Source organism: Branchiostoma lanceolatum, chromosome 9 (genome assembly GCF_035083965.1).
Source record: "Branchiostoma lanceolatum isolate klBraLanc5 chromosome 9, klBraLanc5.hap2, whole genome shotgun sequence".
In the NCBI taxonomy this organism is placed as follows: domain Eukaryota; kingdom Metazoa; phylum Chordata; class Leptocardii; order Amphioxiformes; family Branchiostomatidae; genus Branchiostoma; species Branchiostoma lanceolatum.
The window spans coordinates 3,207,524-3,228,320 of NC_089730.1; the positions used below are offsets into that span (position 1 = coordinate 3,207,524).

General features: G+C 41.1%; 1 protein-coding gene across 1 annotated transcript; it reads right to left on the reverse strand.

The window, feature by feature from the left end:
- Nucleotides 1-1,092: 1,092 nt before the first annotated feature.
- On the reverse strand, nucleotides 1,093-20,278 carry LOC136441406 (leukocyte elastase inhibitor-like). The gene is made up of 9 exons (XM_066437687.1): nucleotides 20,186-20,278; nucleotides 17,052-17,297; nucleotides 9,297-9,420; nucleotides 8,656-8,762; nucleotides 7,396-7,504; nucleotides 5,570-5,693; nucleotides 5,092-5,220; nucleotides 4,400-4,555; nucleotides 1,093-2,777 (listed from the first exon to the last, which is right to left on the reverse strand). The coding sequence occupies exons 2-9, from the start codon at nucleotides 17,294-17,296 to the stop codon at nucleotides 2,554-2,556; spliced, it is 1,218 nt and encodes a 405-aa protein (XP_066293784.1). The 5' UTR covers nucleotide 17,297; nucleotides 20,186-20,278; the 3' UTR covers nucleotides 1,093-2,553.
- Between the last annotated feature and the right edge of the window lie 519 nt (nucleotides 20,279-20,797).

The following is a 20,797-nucleotide window of genomic DNA, read 5'->3' on the forward strand; positions in this document are numbered from 1 at the left end:
ATGTTCCATTCAGGCTTTTCGAAAGAGTCACAAGTCACTAAATATGTCAACTGGTGCTATCTATTCTTTATTTCAAATTAAAGCATTTGATTTGATCGAGTTTGGACATCATGAGTGTTGCAAATTACTTTAGAATTACTTCAGAGTCGATTGTTGCATCAAAGATTCTGCATTTTGCCAAAGAAAAGGACAGAGTTGGAGCGGTTGTCTCTGATGATAAAGATAAAGGGATGATCGGCGAAGAACGGAGTAGGAGGGCGCGGCAACGATCTTTTCATCATCATCACACCTGGAATCAAACACGTCATTGCTCGGTGTTCAGGCATTAAGAAAGATGCACACAGCATCAAAGAATGAAGAATTGATTCTACTGATTAACCACTTCTTTATTCCAAAAGCATGAAATGTTGCTTGCACAATTAGCTTGCTGTAAATCTGGGTGCTAAAAAAATTTCTTTATTGCAAATTCTACATTTTATGCCATCAATATTTTCATCTTGCTAAGTTAAGCTAAGCTGAGCAAAGTAAACAATGATTCTGTCATTCAACTACATCCAGCCAAGCTCTTTCCGCTATTCGCTATCCTTGATCCAAAGTTGTGATCAGTTTCCAGTCTTGAAGTGATTAACTATGCCTACAAATCACTTGTAAAACATTAATTTGATAATTCATACAATCACAAGACATTGATGGTAGGATTTCTGGATACACATGTGACACTGACATAGTAAACAATCATTTCATTTTTATCTATCTAGAAAAAAAGGCAAAGCTTATTGGTAATCGTACACTGTAGTTACCTCTGCATAAGATTAGTAATTCACAGTTGCAAAGGAAGCTGCAAGGGGGCCTTCCAGCAATGAACTATTTCTGATCAACAAATCCGATTAGAACTTCTTGAACTATTCTGGTTACGTACACAAACATTCAAATACACACACACATGCAGATACATGTTTTAAAGATTTCCCTAATTGCAGCAAGTTTTAAATCCAAACGTGTTGGTGCTCTACGGGCTCTCGGATTCCAGCGGGTGCCACCACGTCATTTGTATAACGCGTACGCGACGACTCAAAGACACAACAAGCACGATTACGAGGAGGCGAGCTTTAATGAATGAATGAATGAAGACCTTTATTGCACATTTCTGTCACACTTGGCTAAGTATAGGTCACAACAAAACAAAATAACAAGTACAGTTAACGGATACAAAAGGAATATGACTATCATTAGATAAATTCTACTTCTCCTCGCTTTTCGGTTATAGTAGATATAAAATAACAGACGTGTTTTTCAATGGGAGGTTTGTCAAGTCGCATTAGGAATATGAATTTTTGTGCAGGGCTTAAATGTGTGAAGTAGGGAAATAGGTTCTCCACAAGCTTATACAGTTCATTTCTTTCTTTGGTATATAATCCACATTCTACCACAAAATGACATTCGTTTTCTCTTCTATTCAAAGTACAATGTTTACATAATCGTTGTTCTAGAGGAGTGCGGGTATGTCTTCCCGTTTCAATATGTAGTTCGTGGCAGCTGAGTCTTAGTCTTGTGACTGCATTCCTGACCCTCATATTTGCATTACTTAGATATTTTTCTTCATTATAAGTTGTTTTAAATAATCTATATGATCTTAACTTATTTTTGTCAGCCCCGCCTTTGTTGTCGTTGTTATTCCTTTTAGAAACGTTTGGAAGTAAATGTCTTTTATCCGCTGGCCAATGGAACTAACAATTTGTAACGTATTTGTAACGTATATGAAATTGGAAGATGCCATAAGAAAGCAATCCCGCTCTCCTCTAAAGACTTACGTATTCCTGTCGCCCAACATTTAACACCGGATTTGTCTAGATCTAACTGACAGCAGAAAGCATCTACTTGAAAACTGTCGGCTGGCCCATTTTGGCGAAGTCTAAGGAAATATTTGACGGCATTTAGCGAAGCCTCCACTTGTATGAGATATCTTCCTAATTCCGCCCTTGCAGCTAGGCTGCAAGCAGACCTAGGTACACGTAATGATTGTATGCAGAATTTTAAATGAACGGATTCAATTGGACAGGAATTTGAACTTTTGAACGAACCCCATATTTCAGAGCCGTAGAGAATGATGGGTTAAACGCACGCATCAAAAAGTTGTTTCACAAAAATCGGGGCGTCGGCATTGTCTAGAGATTGGTTGATGCCGAACAAAGCTTTTAGACCTTTCCTGTAGAGATGTTTGTGATTCGCCTTGAATGTGCCGGCAGAGTTGACAATAGTACCTAAGTAACAATAGGATGTAACTAATTCAACAGGTTTTTTTCTGGTATGTAAACAAACAGTCTTTTGGAAGACGGCCACCTTTACAGAAAACAACAACTTTTGTTTTCCTAAGGTTTACATTCAGTCTCCATGTATTACAATAGTTTTCTAGCTTATTCAAAGAGGTTTGTAACCCCCTGCTTAGACTCGGCAAAAATAACTAAGTCATCGGCGTACAATAAACAGTGAATGCACTTATCATGCATAATTGGTAGTTTACATTCATTGTCAAAGATGGTTGTAATATCACTACTAAATAAGATCGGGTGACGCCACATAAAAACGGCAACATGGCGAACAGAGCCATGAGGTACACCCCGTGTCGTCATGCCAACATACGGTGCCGTCAGGCTTGCTCATCCTGCCAAAGAAGAGGACAGAGTTGGAGCGGTTGTCTCTGATGAGAAAGATGAAGGGATGGTCAGCGACAAACTGTGAAGGGCCCCAATCGCCAATCCCCATCACCTCGTCATTTACTGCAATAAGAAAACACATTTTCAAACCTTCATGCTGCCAAAGAACTAAATGTTCCCACAGCCTTTTCATCGTGCGTTAGAAAAGTCAGGATCAAACATATCCACACACTTGTACTTTTATCGGAGCTATTAACATTGCAGACCTTGCCGTTCTTGAGAGAGGCAGTAGGGTTTGTAATACGTTTTGCTGAAATTCTTACTACTGTGCTTTATTCTATGTCGTACACCCAAAGTTCTGTCTGTTCAACCAACTTTTTAGGCTAGGTGCACCAGTGCACCTATTCCCAAAAATAAATTTCGAGCCCTTAAGGCTATAAAAAGGTCTACAATAAAAGATAGCTTCAGTCGTGTTCATCCAGAAAAATAAAGGGATCATGTCAGCACTAAACTGTGGAGGATCCTCAAGATCTATCAGAACGCACTGTGTCATCAAAGTGAGATAAAAGGTTACACACACATACACACATACACACATACACACACACATACACACAATGTACCTTCCTAGATACTGATACATAGGAATGTATGGCAAACAGAACAATTTCCATAATCCAGTCAAAGGGACTTTGAGAGGAGGCAAGTTAATTGTAAGGCAACAACATGCTTGAACAAAACAAGTAAAGCACCTAAGCTTAAAGCATCACAGATGTGGGAAAAAACCTCAGCCTTGATTTCTCAAGCCTTCTGAAGTTGCAAAGCAACATCATGCTAGAGCTGTTGGACAGCCAGAAGCTTTGGACAAACTTGTAAAAGACCTCAGCTTGAATTCAAGCCCCGGGGTGTGAAAGACGTCCACAGAAAAGCACAGAGTTTCTGATCAGGAATAGAAAAGGGCGATCGACTCTGAACTCCTCAGGAGGGAAGAGTGGTGCAGATTCTGTCACCATGAGAACACCTAAAGCCACACACAAATCAGACCATTGCTGGTGTTTCTTTAGTACAGTCACAACACATTGTTATGTGGAGTTACTATGGCATCCATGCCACATTTCAGCCATACCTCAGCAGTAGCATTATCAACAAGATGGAACAACATAAAGAAACAAAATCAAAGGCAACATAACGAAAGGTTCAAGAAAATGTCTGAGAATTTCCTTAAGCTGCACAAAATGTCAAAAGGTTAAGAACCAATTGAATAGGTTGTCTTGAAGAGGATTATGAACAGCCCATGATGGACAGGTAGGTACATGTATGAATGTATGTCAGACAGCTTATATTAGTCACTGAGCATTTGGAAAAGCAAAAGGGGCATGATGGTTGTTGTTGTTGTAAGGTGACACATAGGGAACTCACTACAGGGGGCTTGCAGACTAAGATGTATATTTGTGTCTCATCTATTCTCCATTCTTCACTAATGCAGGTGCGACAACTACTTTGAGACAGCTAATCTGATTGCAATAACAATGCCTTTTGTCTTCCTGGCAATTGCTAATTGTTTAATTTCTTAACTTCTCTCAATCCTCTTGTGTCTGTCTCTTTCTTTAATCATTCCACTCTTCTCATCTTCTTTCTTTTTCCTTCCTTCTTTCTTTCCTTCCCTTTCTCCCCTCCTTCACTCGTTACTCTTAATGATACTACTACTACTACTGATGCTACTGATAATAATAACAATACAGTACCTGTGGAAGCAGCAGCCTGTGTTCCCATCTCGTTCACTTCCACGAAAGCCTTGTGCACCACAGATGAGATGAAGAGATCCTTGCTTCCCGACATGCCAGAGAAGTCTGCTGCATCACTGAAAGCCTCTGTCATACCCATCTTTGCAAGGGTGTCACCTGCATTATTCAAATTTGAAAGAAGACTCAAGTTAGTCAGAGCTATAGATAGGCCACGTTTCACAGTGCCACGGACATGAGTGTTATACTTGGACAGACCATGTTTCTGAGTGTCATGCCTAACACTACAGACAAGTCCTGTTTCTGAGTGTCATTTTCAGCACAAGGGGTTTTGTGTCTCATACTTAGCACCATGGACAGGCCCTAATTCTGCATGTTATACTCAGCACCAAGGACAGGCATGTTGCTATCTGTTATAAAAAGACTGATTCAAGCGATTTTGGAGATTTGTTGATTTTAATATACCATGTTGCGTGGAAGGGAGGGGAAAACAGCTGCCTGGCATCTACCCGACTGGTCACCATGGTGCTAACATTGTTACTTTAGTAGGAGACTTTGTTTTCTAAAGGTGTGTGTGAGTGTGTGTGTGTGTGTGTGTGTGTGTGTGTGTGTTCCCAAATCAGCTGTGAATCTGTGTCAGCCGTAGAACCATGCATGTTAACATGGCTTCAGTGACCTCCCTGTTGCAGACTTACCCAGCCCAAACTCCTGCTCCAGTTTGAAGCGGGGCAGCAGCAGGATGACCTGGGTGCGTTTCATCTTGCTGCTGACAGTCTGCAAGGTCGTTGCTGTCAGTGCAGACTCCAGGTCCCTAATACCCTCCACTATTGGGATGAAAAATAAGGCAATAATACTTAATTTGGGAAGTTTTTTTGTCAACTATTTGAGATTTGTAAACATGGAAACTATGGCAGGCTTTCTACTTTCAATACCGTTTTTTATTGTAGATAATAATGTAAAATCAAATATCTTATTATATAATATGAATTTAAAGTAACTCTAATGAATACAGCATGAAAATCAGTATCATCATTACAGTTACTGTAGCAGTATTATACAGATTCTGACGTATCATTTCAGTACTATAGGTTTGCTTAGCATGTCTAAAGAGTTTAACCATATGGAAGAATAAAGAGTAAACATATGACTACTGCAGTACACCTGTGAACTCACCTGCATCTGGAAGGAAGATGAGCATGCTAAGCTGATTCTCCTTATAAGGCAGCTCCAAGACACGAGACTTCAGCTTCTTAAAGACTCCGTAGTTGAAGAGGGTATCCTTTTTCATCATATGCACCTACAGATGAACACATGTTTCAAATCATAAACCTTAGTAATCATAAACTTCTGAGCATTGAATAACAATTCGAAAATGGCCAAATGCGTTGTTTCAGTAGGATGTTTAGTGACGTTTTGTTTTGGTGTGACAGTTGTTGGGTGTTTGGCCCAGAATCTAGAGGTCCTGGGTTCAAGTCCCCTGACATGCCATCGATGTTGTGCCCTTGGGAAAGGCACTTTACATGACTTTCCTCACTCCACCCATGTGTAAAAATGGATACCTAACTTTGGTTGGGAAGGTTAAAATGCAGTGGAAGGAGAGGGTTGGGCTCCACCTTCCGCACAGTGGATAACACCCCACTGCCACTACAACCTCAAAAATGGATATGGGACTTTTCCTTTACCCGTTTACAGTAGGTAACGTATTCATTATTGTACTTGACTATGTTCTAAGACTATCACTTGATATAAATGAAAGCAAAGGTATTGAAATCAAACCACGCAGGAGTCAAAGACACCCTGTCCAGTATCTTACTGATTTGGATTTTGCAGACGATCTTGCGCTAGTTGCTGAATTGATCAAAAATACAGAAACTCTGCTCCAATCCTTAGATGAGTCTGCATCTCTAGTGGGGCTCTATTGTAATGAATCTAAGACAGAATACATTAGCAACATCTCTGGAACACTTGAACTCAGATCCCTGTCTGGGACACTCATTCATGGAGTACATGATTTCAAATATCTTGGTTTTTACATTATGTGCTCAAAGGAAGACCTCGAAATTAGAAAAGCCCTAGCATGGGAAGCAAGCAACAAGTTGGACAAGATATAAAAATTTATCATTCCTAACAAACTGAAGGTACAAGTTTTTCTTACCCTTGTGGAACCGATACTATTCTACGGTGCAGAAACAGACGCTTACCTGTCAGCTCCAAAATAGACTGGATGGGACCTACACAAAGCTACTACGCAGAGCACAGAACATTTCTCGGACACAACATGCTACTCTCAAAACAATTTATGGAAGTATTCCGCGGTTGTCTCAAAAGCTCACCCACCGTCGTGTAACATTTGCTGGACACTGCTTTCGACCCAAACAGCAAATAGTTTCGGACATCCTTCTATGGAAACCAAGAGGCCAAGTGCACTGCAGAAGTTTGACTTTTACCGATAGTTTAGTCAGAGACACTGAGATTGCATATGAACACTTAGGACAAATGATGTTGGATAGGGCGATAACTACTGCAGCAGCAGAAAACAGTGGACTACTACTACTATAGGGCGATATGGAGTGATGTATGTTCTTATTTAGTCCCGGCCGATGGCCGATAGATGATGATGACAGTAGGAAGGAAATTATACATGTTGGCAGACATGATAAGTCAGTGCAATTGAACAATACCTAATTGCACATTTTGATAATACATGTACATACAAACGTACATTTGTTCTTGTAAGTCAGATTGTAATCAACATTACAACTTGATTACAGAAAATCAGATGGTACAGTACAGTGTGTGTATAGTAACTAAGTAAGGAAAAAATTGATATGAAACTTACTCTAAGACTTACTATCATAATTCTTTGAGAAGATTTCAAAGCAATCATAACATACTGATTGTAGGAAGAAATAGATATACATGTACTGCAAGAACATCTCTGGGCTAAAACAATACAATATAGGGAGAAAAAAGGAGAAATTGTTGCAAAAGTAATTTACTTTGACTTTCTCATTGTTGTTGATTTTGAAGTCCAGGTCGTGGGTCAAATATGCATCAAACTCCTTGAACCAATTCCCCTTGAAGTAGATGGCATTCACCAGGACCAACCTAAAACACAGGGGGTTATTACTGTAAATGTTGACATTTTCATGGTGGTTTTTGCGGTGACCTCTTTGTGGTGAACTTAAAACAGCAACGAAAAGGTTGTTCTGTCTTCTGCCCGCTTAACCCCCTGTTTCAACCGCGAAATTAAAACCATTTTCTCCCTATCCTGAAATTAAATCTCAAAATTGCTGATAAGTTTTCATGCTAATATCAACAAGAGTCCGTAGGACACAATTCTCCGTGAAGTATTTATAGTACATGGTGTGTAATGTGTTTGTTATGATTAATTTCCTTTGCTAGTGACCTGCTAGTTGTAAGATAAATGCATGAAATGGATCTTGAAGTAAGGTGTGAAATCACAGACTCTGATTCACTTCTAGGAATTACTATTCTGATTTATTTTCTTGTATTTGGCGATTAATTGTCTAGGGATGAACCATTCTACTGGATAACTGTTAATGATGGCCCCAGACTTTAATGTTGACTATTTCTCAATTAGAACTGCTAGTCCTATCATCTTGTGATACTTTACTTTACAGACCCTGCACTACCCTGCGAGAAATTCATATATATATACTTCAATAATGTTTTTTATTAGTCAGAAATTATACACAACGGCAGCCTTTCTAGCGCTGAATTGATGTAGAGTTAACAGGTTTCACATAATACACATACATATTTTATCCACACTTGCATTTTGTGGAACTGTCGAAAGGGTTTAATTAGTGGTAATTAGATTGTTAAGAATATTGACCCACTCAAAGTGCATTTCTGCACAGTACAAGTATTTTTTTTTAGTAAGTAAAGAAAGGGTGTTTGTCTATCTTTTTCTTTCAATACAGGTGAGATCAACCTGTTGAAAAGGTTTTTTTTACAGCATAGCACAGATTATCTGCTTATGACATTCAGCGATGCGGGACGGATTTAAAGCGAAGGGGTGCACTTACGATATTGCATTGACGATAAAAGCAGTTACGGTGTAACAAACACATTGTGCATCACCATGCCAAACCTGGCAAACGATATGCCAAGTTACACACCAATGCGACAACGGGATCGTGAGTTAAGGCTGCGAACGTGCAAACAAAAGCATTTCCAATACTCCTAGAAGGAGGTCATCCTCCTTCCCGGAGTAATAAAAGCTGTTTCCTTGCCTTGTCATTGCATCCACTGCTCCAGCTGGTATCAGGTCTTTGATCTTGTCTTCGGTTTGTTCCTCCACCCACTGGTTGATAGTTCCTCGCACTTGCTCAGATGCTCCCTGGAACATATGCATGTACACCTTGTGGTTAGGGTTGTTAACTCAGAACCTGGAGGTACTGTATTAGTATCCCTGACAGCTCCCGATGTTGGGAAATGCATTTTACACCAATTTCCTCACTTGACTCTGGTGCAGATGAGTACCTCTGAGCTAATCGGTTAGGGACGTCTCTTGGATAGGATGTTAAATGAAGGTCCCGTGTTTGAGAGCAGTCACACCTCGAGCATGTTAAAGAACCCACCTCATTTACTGAAAAGAGCCCTAGGTCCTTCCCGGTGTGAGTGAATCAAATAATTCTGTCCGGATAAGCAGCTACAAACCCGGTGTGTTATGCCATCAGGTGATTTACCAGGTAGGCAATACAAACATAAGTTTGCTACTCATTGATACTTACATATAGGTTCTCGAAGAACACATATCAGGTGTGTTATGCCACCCAGGTTGCTTACAAACAAACAAACAAACAAACAAACAAACAAACAAACACACAATCATTCCTAAATTATTTAAGGCTTAAATCTGTAGGAGACTGACCTTGAAGTCTACAGAAGCCGGCTCCGCCCCGTAGTTCTTCTTGGTGGCGTCCAGGAAGTCCTGTAGGAAACTGTAGGTCTTCTCCCCGTACAGGCGGTTTGCAGTCTGCAGAGTGTACTTGTCACTGTGGGAGGGGATAAAGATCATGTGTCATCCTGGTGGGGTACATACGCTACAAGTCGGGGTACATACGCTGAGATTGCGGGGTTCACACTCTAAAGGTCGGGGTAAATACGCTACAAGTCGGGGTACGCTACAAGAAGGGGTACATACGCTACAGGTCGGGGTACATACGCTACAAGTCGGGGTACATACGCTACAAGTCGGGGTACATACGCTACAGGTCGGGATACATACGCTACAGGTCGGGGTACATACGCTACAAGTCGGGTTACATACGCTACAGGTCGGGGTACACACGCTACAAGTCGGGGTACATACGCTACAGGTCGGGTTACATACGCTACAAGTCGGGGTACATACGCTACAGGTCGGGATACATACGCTGCAGGTCGGGGTACATACGCTACAAGTCGGGTTACATACGCTACAGGTCGGGGTACATACACTACAAGTCGGGGTACAGACGCTACTGGTCGGGGTACACACGCTACAAGTCGGGTTACATACGCTACAGGTCGGGGTACATACGCTACAAGTCGGGGTACATACGCTACAGGACGGGGTACATACGCTAAAGGTCGGGGTACATACGCAACAGGACGGGGTACATACGCTAAAGGTCGGGGTACATACGCAACAGGTCGGGGTACATACGCTACAAGTCGGGCTACATACGCTACAAGTGAAGGTACATATGCTACAGGTCGGGGTACATACGCTACAAGTCGGGAAAAATACACGGCACGAAATCTGGTATTTAAGCATACTTAAATGTAGCGTAAACGTGACGTTTATTCACTATTTCCGCAACTTAACGACCCCTGTACGTCTGCTTAAATTTTGCATATAAGGTGCCCTTTCCGAAAGTACGTTCAGGTACGTTTCTGCACTTCTTCACGTGTATTTACGTGACTTTTCGACGCGTAAAGGCGTCGTTAAGGACAATTTTTCCGTACGTTCCAACACGGAAAGTGCAAGTTTCTTGAGACCTTTCCGTACCCTTTCGTCCATCTTTATCACCCATTTCCGTCGCGATTCCCCCTACGTTTATGTGCCGTTCACACAGCTTGAAAGGTTACCTAAAGCTATATCTTTCCTCGGTATTTCTGTGACCTTTTTACGACCTTAGCGTGCTACAAACGTGGTATCTGCAAGGCGTAAAGGCGTCGTTATGGACAATCTTTAGTACGTTCAGGTACGTTTCTGCACTTCTTCACGTGTATTTACGCGACTATTCGACGCGTAAAGGCTTCGTTAAGGACAATTTTTCCGTCCGTTCCAAGACGGAAAGTGTTAGCTTATTGAGACCTTTCCGTACCATTTCGTCCATCTTTATCACCCATTTCCGTCACGATTCTCCCTACGTTTATGTGCCGTTCACACAGCTTGAAAGGTTACTTAAAGCTGTACCTTTCCTCGGGCTTTCCGTGACCTTTTTAAGACCTTAACGTGCCACAAACGTGGTATCTGCAAGGCGTAAAGGCGTCGCTATGGACAATCTTTCCGTACCTTTACGGAAGATCCAACACGGAAAGACATTTAATTCCGTAATCTTTCGTCCATCTTTATAATCTATTTCCGTCACGATTTCCCTACGTTCATGTGCCGTTCACGCAGCCTAAGGACTACCTAGAGCTATACCTTTCCTGGTGTTTTCCGTAGCCTTTTTATGAGCTTAACGTGCTAAAAACACGAGCTTAACGTGCTAAAAACACAAGCTTAACGTGCTAAAACGTAGTCTCTACAATAAGTTTCCTTTTCATTATACAGTATCTAATTTAATCCTTTACGACGACTTAACTTGCTACGGATGGCTTAAACATTCCGAAACCTGACATAGACAGGTAAATATGAATATGAAAGGCAACAGGGCCGATAAAAGTTAAGAACAATTTATTTCAAAGATGATAATACTGCATAAAAACGTGTAACACCATTATAGCGAGACCCCTCCCCATCTCTACAAATATACACATACAAAATGGAATAAATGATTTCTTACATATGGACTACCAGTTTCATCTTAAAAAAATGTCACCTTATACCAAACATTGATAAACTATTCAGGCTATTCCTTACCCCAACTACTGACTATTACAATGTACTTCCAAGTTCCAACCCTAGCTAACTATTACATCGACACCAAAACGTAACCCCTAACACTAACTTTTCTTCCCTCCCGTATCTTATTAGCCTGGATGCCAGACCCCAACACTATAAAATATCTTTCGTGACGATAGATATTTCAGAGTTTAGGGGTCTGGCATTCAGGCTAGTATCTTATTAGCCTCTACCAGGCTCCGCGGATCGCTAGGAAAATAGTAGAAATTGGCCAAATAGAGTGAATACTAGTAATACAATCATTTCGGGTTGAATAACACTTACTAGGTACTTGCGGTTTCGTCATCAGTCGTTATATTCTAACTTGTACTTGACGCGGTCAACGAGGGATCCGAATCTCACATTGTCGGTAAATTCTCCCTTCACCATTTTGCGCCATTTCCAAGTCCACGATTCCGGTCCCAGTGTTGGGCGAGTCGCCAGGAATAGTTCCTATCAAGACAGGTAGAAAGGTTCCGATTTCACTCACGCCGTTGTTTAACCGTTGTCTCCACTGGTACCGGGTGAATTAGGAGATACAACAAAGTAATGATTTCCCCGTCCCGAATCGCGTGCCCGCATGCCCCGTTCAGCATCTCCATCCTACTCCGGATCCGTTTCACCAAAACCTCCTTGGTTTTACCTTGAAAGTATAATCCTATGAAACCGCCTTGGTTTCACCAAGTTGTACAGACTGATGTCCTTGTCCCAGCTTTACATTTTTCCGTCGGGGTTCCGGGTGGTAAGAACAACGTCGTGGCCATAACTTGTGGGTTGAAACGACTGAGTTCAAACTTCCTTCATGAGCTGTCTTCGCTGTAAAAAAATCTCTGTCTCTGGGATATACGGTTAGTTTGAAAAAGCCACCCTTGTCTGTCATTGGGTAATGCCCTGTCACATGGCCTTCCGCTAGTAAATATGGAGATGTTTCATTACCATCTCAACGTACCGCCCCAGCTTGTTTACGACTTCACACTGTATAAATTTGCAGTTGAAAAGCAGACGTCCTTGCGTTACGCTTTTGCCCCGAACACAACAACACTCGTGAGCGACAATAGAAAATACTGTTAGTCTGTTAATCTTTCTAGAAGTTACTTACACATGTAGATTATAAAAAGGAAAACTGCGTGAGAACAAGGACATTATATAGGATGGTGAGAACACGCGTTATTTGATGATCTTTGATACAAAACAAGGAACAAAAATACACAAATCTGCAAAATGTGCCGGCCGCGCTGTCTCGATCCGCGGACTGGGCGAATTTATTCGGTGGCCAAAGACAGTATGCCCGCCGACCTATAGATAAGCAATCCGGGGGAGTTGTTAGCTCAATGTTCCACGCTGTTTTCTTAAACTGAGAGCACCGTAAACCCAGCCTAAAGATAACAGAAGAATATCGGAAAGGTAGAAATAACTGCGAGGATAAACGCTCGCTTTCCGACAGCTTTTCTCTACCTAAACAGAAGAGTGGGTTGTGTAAACTGAGTCTATATGTAACCAAGGAGGTTTTATATAAAACCTCCTTTATGTAACGGAAGGATATCGGAAAGGTAGAAATAACTGGGGGAAAACGACCGCTTTCCGACTGCTTTTTTCTACCTAAACATAAAAGGGGGGAGGTCTCCCCCCTTCTATGTAAACCGATCCTATATGTAACGGAAGGATATCGGAAAGGTAAAAAAAAAACTGCGAGGATAAACGCCCGCTTTCCGACAGCTTTTCTCTACCTAAACAAAAGAGTGGGTTATGTAAACTGAGTCTATATGTAACGGAAGGATATCGGAAAGGTAGAAATAACTGGGGGGAAAACGACCGCTTTCCGACAGCTTTTCTCTACCTAAACATAAAAGGGGGGAGGTCTCCCCCCTTCTATGTAAACCGATCCTATATGTAACGGAAGGATATCGGAAAGGTAGAAATAACTGCGAGGGAAAACGCTTGCTTTTCGACAGCTTTTTTTCTACCTAAACATAAGAGGAAGTTATGTAAACCGATCCTATATGTAACGGAGGAATATCGGAAAGGTAGAAATAACAGCGAGGATAAACGCTCGCTTTCTGACAGCTTTTCTCTACCTTAACATAATAGGGGGGAGGTCTCCCCCCTCCTATGTAAACCGAGCCTAAAGGTAACGGAAGGATATTGGAAAGGTAAAAATACTGCGAGGGAAAACGCCCGCTTTCCGGCAGCTTTTCTCTACCTAAACATAAGAGTGGGTTATGTAAACCGAGCCTATACATGTATGTACTATGTAACGGAAGGATATCGGAAAGGTAGAAATAACTGCGAGGGAAAACGTCCGCTTTCCGACAGCCTTTCTCTACCTAAACATAACAGGGGGTTACGCAAACCGAGTCTATATGTAACGGAAGAATATCGGAAAGGTAAAAATAACTGCGAGGGAAAACGTCCGCTATCCGACGGCTTTTCTCTACCTAAACATAAAAGGGGGTTATGCAAACCGACCCTATATGTAAGGGAAGGATATCGGAAAGGTAGAAATAACTGCGAGGGAAAACGCCCGCTTTCCGACAGCATTTCTCTACCTAAACATAAAAGGGGGGAGGTCTCCCCCCTTCCACGTGTATGTAAACCGAGTCTATATGTAACGGAAGAATATCGGAAAGGTAGAAATAACTGCGAGGGAAAACGCTCGCTTTCCGGCAGCTTTTCTCTACCTAAACATAAGAGGGGGGAGGTCTCCCCCCTTCTATGTAAACCAAGCCTAAAGGTAACGGAATGATTTCGGAAAGGTAGAAATTACTGCGAGGGAAAACGCCCGCTTTCCGTCAGCTTTTCTCTACCTAAACATAAAAGGGGGAGGTCTCCCCCTTCTATGTAAACCGAACCTATATGTAACGGAAGGATATCGGAAAGGTAGAAATACCTGCGAGGGAAAACGCCCGCTTTCCGACAGATTTTCTCTACCTAAGCATAAAAGGGGGAGGTCTCCCCCCTTCTATGCAAACCGAACCTATATGTAACGGAAGGATATCGGAAAGGTAGAAATACCTGCGAGGGAAAACGCCCGCTTTCCGACAGATTTTCTCTACCTAAACATAAAAGGAGGGAGGTCTCCCCCCTTCTATGCAAACCGAACCTATATGTAACGGAAGGATATCGGAAAGGTAGAAATAACTGCGAGGGAAAACGCTCGCTTTCCGGCAGCTTTTCTCTACCTAAACATAAGAGGGGGGAGGTCTCCCCCCTTCTATGTGAACCAAGCCTAAAGGTAACGGAATGATTTCGGAAAGGTAGAAATTACTGCGAGGGAAAACGCCCGCTTTCCGTCAGCTTTTCTCTACCTAAACATAAAAGGGGGAGGTCTCCCCCTTCTATGTAAACCGAACCTATATGTAACGGAAGGATATCGGAAAGGTAGAAATACCTGCGAGGGAAAACGCCCGCTTTCCGACAGATTTTCTCTACCTAAGCATAAAAGGGGGAGGTCTCCCCCCTTCTATGCAAACCGAACATATATGTAACGGAAGGATATCGGAAAGGTAGAAATACCTGCGAGGGAAAACGCCCGCTTTCCGACAGATTTTCTCTACCTAAACATAAAAGGAGGGAGGTCTCCCCCCTTCTATGTAAACCGAACCTATATGTAACGGAAGGATATCGGAAAGGTAGAAATACCTGCGAGGGAAAACGCCCGCTTTCCGACAGATTTTCTCTACCTAAACATAAAAGGGGGAGGTCTCCCCCCTTCTATGCAAACCGAACCTATATGTAACGGAAGGATATCGGAAAGGTAGAAATACCTGCGAGGGAAAACGCCCGCTTTCCGACAGATTTTCTCTACCTAAACATAAAAGGAGGGAGGTCCCCCCCCCTTCTATGCAAACCGAACCTATATGTAACGGAAGGAAAACGGAAAGGTAGAAATAACTGCGAGGGAAAACGCTCGCTTTCCGGCAGCTTTTCTCTACCTAAACATAAAAGGGGGGAGGTCTCCCCCCTTCTATGTAAACCAAGCCTAAAAGTAACGGAATGATTTCGGAAAGGTAGAAATTACTGCGAGGGAAAACGCCCGCTTTCCGACAGTTTTTCTCTACCTAAACATAAAAGGAGGGAGGTCTCCCCCCTTCTATGCAAACCGAACCTATATGTAACGGAAGGATATCGGAAAGGTAGAGATAACTGCGAGGGAAAACGCCCGCTTTCCGACAGCTTTAATCTACCTAAACATAAAAGGGGGGAGGTCTCCCCCTTCTTTGTAAACCGACCCTATATGTAAGGGAAGGATATCGGAAAGGTAGAAATAACTGCAAGAGAAAACGTCCGCTTTCCGACAGCTTTTCTCTACCTAAACATAAAAGGGGGAAAATACCTTAGAATATAACTGCTGTTTTTTGTAAGCTGTAGCATAAACACGGATAAAAGAAGATCAACTCCGACGAAGACAGGTATGGACTGTATGTCTAATTTTTGCCACAAAGTAGACGTACAATGTGCGTGCACATGCATGGTGCGTTGTTTAAAAAAACTGTAACAGAAATGACTTAAGCGGGATCGGTGTTTACTGCAGATGGGTGTATCTTAAAGATCGAAGACCGTTTCGGGTATATCAGCTATTCTCCAAGATTTTGAAAATTGAGGCACTATTAGTCCCCAGGAGAGAATATATCTGCTTGGAGAATATATTGGTTACTGATGTACCATAATGTTTCATCTATACGATGTATATAAGGATGCTTAAAGTCCATGGAAAGATATAGTATGCATTTAATTCATGTTAACGAACGCGGAAAGGTTGCGGAAAGCTCAAATCTTACTTTCAGCGGCATTAACGGCCCCGTAAACTCTGCTGAAATATTTTCCGGACTTTTATTCTTGTTTCCGTCATTCGGAAAGTTTGCTTAAATATTCGATTTCGTGCTGTGATACCCTACAAGTCGGGGCACATACGCTTCAGGTCGGGGTACATACGCTACAAGTCGGGGTACATACGCTACAAGTCGGGGTACATACGCTAAGAGTGCGGGGTACACACTCTAAAGGTCGGGGTACATACGCTACAAGTCGGGGTACATACGCTGCAAGTCGGGGTACATACCCTACAAGTAGGGGTTCATACGCTACAAGTCGGGGTACCTACGCTACAAGTCGGAATACATACGCTACAAGTCGGGGTACATACAGAAGCTTTCATTTAAAGAGAACCATTCCAGCAATGTGCAAAATTACGGTGCCTGGGGTTATGATTATTACGGCTAGGAAAATTAGGGCAAAATTTAAAAATCTCAAAAGAAAAAATTGCATGCCTTAATTCACGTTTACGGAAAATTCATACAAACTTAGTATTAAGATACAAACTGATTTCTTGCAAACTTTACAGAATGAATTATTCATGAACTCAGGTAACTAATGAATCTACATTAGTACCTAGGTGACAACGATTTGTGTAGGTGCAGCAATTTTCTTAGGTTTGCATGTTTCTTTTGTTGTAGATTGTGTGCTTTCCTTAAGATTCATTTATACCTCAGCATGTATGAAGTCCTTAGAATTTCTGTGTTGAATATTTCCTACCTTGCATACAGCTGCTGGTGCAGCTTGGAGAATGTTTCGTGCAGGGCGTCATTAGGCATGTCCTTGAAGCACAGCGTCTCCTTCATGCCGCCCTCCGTACAGCCGCGAGCGCCGAGAGATGTCATGGCCAGCGCCACGGAGATGCTGTACGGCGAGAAGAACACGTTCCCGGCGGGATTCTGTCCGCACAGCTCGCGGTACAGGTTCAGCGCAAACTCCGTGTTCGCTGCACATAGCTTCTCCATCCTGAATAGATAATAAAATCATGTTCTAGTTTCAGAATTTTTCAAATAATGGTATTAAAGCTTAAAAAGAGGAAGAGGTTAGAAACTGGGAACTGTCACCAAGCCTGACGGCACTAATCAAAATACAAAGAAGGACCACTGAGATGAGCTGGCTATGAGGATCTCTTTGCCTTTCAGTAAAGCAAAATAAGTGAAGGGAGCAAAAAGTTTTAGACCTTATACTATAGTGTATATCTACACCTTAAGTCCTTATTAGTAGTTTTAACTTTCCACCAGTAGCAACATCCCCATAACAGCCACAACTGCTGTACACGGGTAATATGTGTACTGTTACAACTTCAGATCATGTACATGTAAACAGATTCAGAGGAAAGCTTTGGTGTAGAGTTTTTCTGAGGTCATACATGGTATGCTTTGATTATACAAGTCAAATCAAAGCATACTAAGCATGATCTAAGAGTGAGTTGATCTAGAGAAGAGGAGGATTGTTGCTATTGTCAGCTGGCACCTGGTTATCTATTTGCATGAAGGAAAGGGTATGGATTTAAAGATGATTTAGACCTGAAAGGATCTGCTCCTCCTTTGACTTGCTGTTCCTTAGTGGTGTTTTGTCTTTTGTTTGTATCAGTGAGAGCACACTGCTTTCCTGGCCATAACAAGTATGGTTGAAGAAAGTATAAGATTATAAATCATGATTATCTACAAAGTCTTCCTTTTAATTATATTTAAAAAGTATTCTAATTCCTGATGCGTTTAAATAGCTAGAACAGAGGATTTTTTTAATTATTCGATACCACACTGTACTTGAGCTCAAATTAAAGATCTAAGTATGCCGAACAAAACGCCTTTTTCAGATTTCAAATCCGAAGAACCTGAGTTAGGATATTGAATTTTGAAAGAATAAATTTTGACATTTTTGGTGAAAACTTAATCATTAGTCCCATGGGTCTGATATGGCACCACAGGGAGTATATTCCCTGTAATAAAGACATTGTGTACAATAGTATGCATGTGGCACGGAGTAGTCAAGTTTTAATGCTTCACAACAGAAATATTTGGCACAAAATTTGCTTATGCAAGTGTCAGCTGCCACAAGATGTCCAGCAAATTAGTCATTATAACTAATTATCTAATTTCTAATTAGCATATTTACATACTAATTAGGCAAATTTGCTCTTCTTCTGCAAGTTTCTCTACTACCACTTTGTATATAACAACTAAGATAACAACTGATAGTTGTAACATGCCTAGCAAATAGATAATCTCTATAAGATAAGCTCTGGTATTGTTGATCAATGACTAATTAGCATATTTTTTACATAAATTAGGACGAAATGTATAACACAGGCCATTTCTACATATTGGCCTATGCATTTCTCTTTAATCTCATTTCTATGCAAACTAATAGTGAAACAGATAGTTGTCACAATATGTAGAACAAATAGATAATCTCTGACATTTTTGCATACTAATGAGGACAACAAAGTGCTTGATCATGACTGTTTCTACCTCTCAGTCTACACAATTTTTGTCTGCTCTCATTTCTTTGCAAAATGATAGTAGGACTGTTAGCTGTCACAATATGTCTAACTAATGAATAATCTCTGGCATTCTTAAGCAATCAATAATAAGAATATTTGCATATTGATTAGGAAAATAAAGCACATGATTAAGGCTTCTTTTACTTAGCACACAATGTATTTTTTCTGCTTTCATCAAACTATAAGAAATAATACCAAAAATCTCCTAGTATTTCTAGCATACAATGTATTTTTTCTGCTATCATCAAACTAGAGAAAAATAATACCAAAAATCTCAAGTATTCTAAGGTAATGACTGCTTGTCATAATCATCCGCATAGTACTTAGTCAAATTAATTGGACAATGAATGACACTTCCGTGTTTGTAGATTTATTACATTTTACTGCAATCATAAATAATGTAACTCTTGCCTTTTCCAACACAATCCCAAACATGTAATGTAGGTTTAACAACCCAACAGTCTCATAAATTAGACCTAATACTCTGAGAATAATTATTTACTCTGATTACTGATTGCTCTTGGTATACTTAAGCACTATATCATAGCTCTGTACATCAAATTCAAAAGCCAGAAGAGAATCTTTTTAATTCACATATTCATAGCTTAGAATAATTCTTGGCAAGGATTATTCTTGTTAAACTTAAACACTAAATCAGACTTCTGTACATCAAACTCAAAAGCTAGGAGAGAATCACTGCCATAAATTAGAAAAAAAACAACTCTCTTTTAAAATTCATATATTCTCAGAATAATTCTTGGACAGTAGTCAACTATCATCACAGGTTTCTCCCAGTCAGGACAGGAAAATCAGCGCTGAACCTCAGGACACACCTAAGCATATAAAGACAATCAGTGCAAGGCAACAAGCCACCAGGAAAAGATGACAAAATCTTGTATGGGACTTAAAACTTTACAAGAAATATTGACAAGTATATATCTTTGATAATACTGTACATACAAAATAAATTGATATCAGACACCTCAGGCTTAACTCATCGATTCATCAACAAAACTCCTTGATACTGAAAACTTAATCCCATCTGGCTTTATAGTATGTGTGCAGTTTACTTACCCAAGACGAGAAACGTGTAAGAAGCCACATTATAATCAATGTTCGCCCCGCCCCCTCGCCGCGTCCCGCCCCAGTACCGCGGCTTCACGCCATGGCACCGCGCGGAAAACACAATTTCCAACGCATTTATCCCAAACTAAATGCAGTAAATCTGGTGTCAGATTAGAGCTAAGAACATGCTTTATCGTATTCCCGGTGCCGCAAATTGTTAATTTACTTCTTTAGGGGCGAAAAACGTGATCAACGTTTTTAAAATCGTCAGAAATAGACTTACCTTGCACGTAGAAATTTGCGGCACCCGCTAAATGTTCCTAAAATACTCTAGAATTTGTTCGTGACGTTTGTACAGACCATAATACTCATTTGACCCGTTTGGAAATTCGGTCAGAGTGCGGAGTTCGATTCCTCCCTTCGCTGAAATCGTGCCCGCGGCGGACGCCGCTAGCGGGGCGGGTGTGTCTTCTCGTTAATCACGCTCTAACTCAACACCAATTAATTGTATTTTAAAAAGAAATTCAGTACACGTAGAGATAAGATATTGATAGTAATGCACACAAAATCTGGTGCTTGTAAGTATTATACTTTTTTTAGTCGACCAAATTAGGCGCGTAATACGGGGGAATCAGATTTCGCACGTTATTACAAGGTGAATTGCGCTAGCTACTGTTAGCCAGTAGGGGAGGTACATTACTGTTCATAGCTGATAACTGCATTGATACCAGTAAATTGCATTCCTGAGGGCTAGTTCGTTACATGTACCCAGGGGAAGGATAGTACAACAGTATCTGCAACAAAACGCTTTTAGGTATATGTGTCCTTTTTTTCCTTTTTTCTTTTCTTTTGGGAGGGGAGGCCGGACTAGGTGTAACAGACCGTTCGGTGTAAT

What these genes read in the sequence shown, in the direction of transcription:
- LOC136441406 (XM_066437687.1), bottom strand. Translation starts at nt 17,296, where the DNA reads ATGGAGAAGCTATGTGCAGCGAACACGGAGTTTGCGCTGAACCTGTAC. An exon ending in CACCAGCAGCTGTATGCAAG is followed by an intron (nt 9,421 to 17,051) that starts GTAGGAAATATT and finishes CCCCTCCCACAG; the next exon opens with TGACAAGTACACTCTGCAGA. An exon ending in CGGCTTCTGTAGACTTCAAG is followed by an intron (nt 8,763 to 9,296) that starts GTCAGTCTCCTA and finishes CATATGTTCCAG; the next exon opens with GGAGCATCTGAGCAAGTGCG.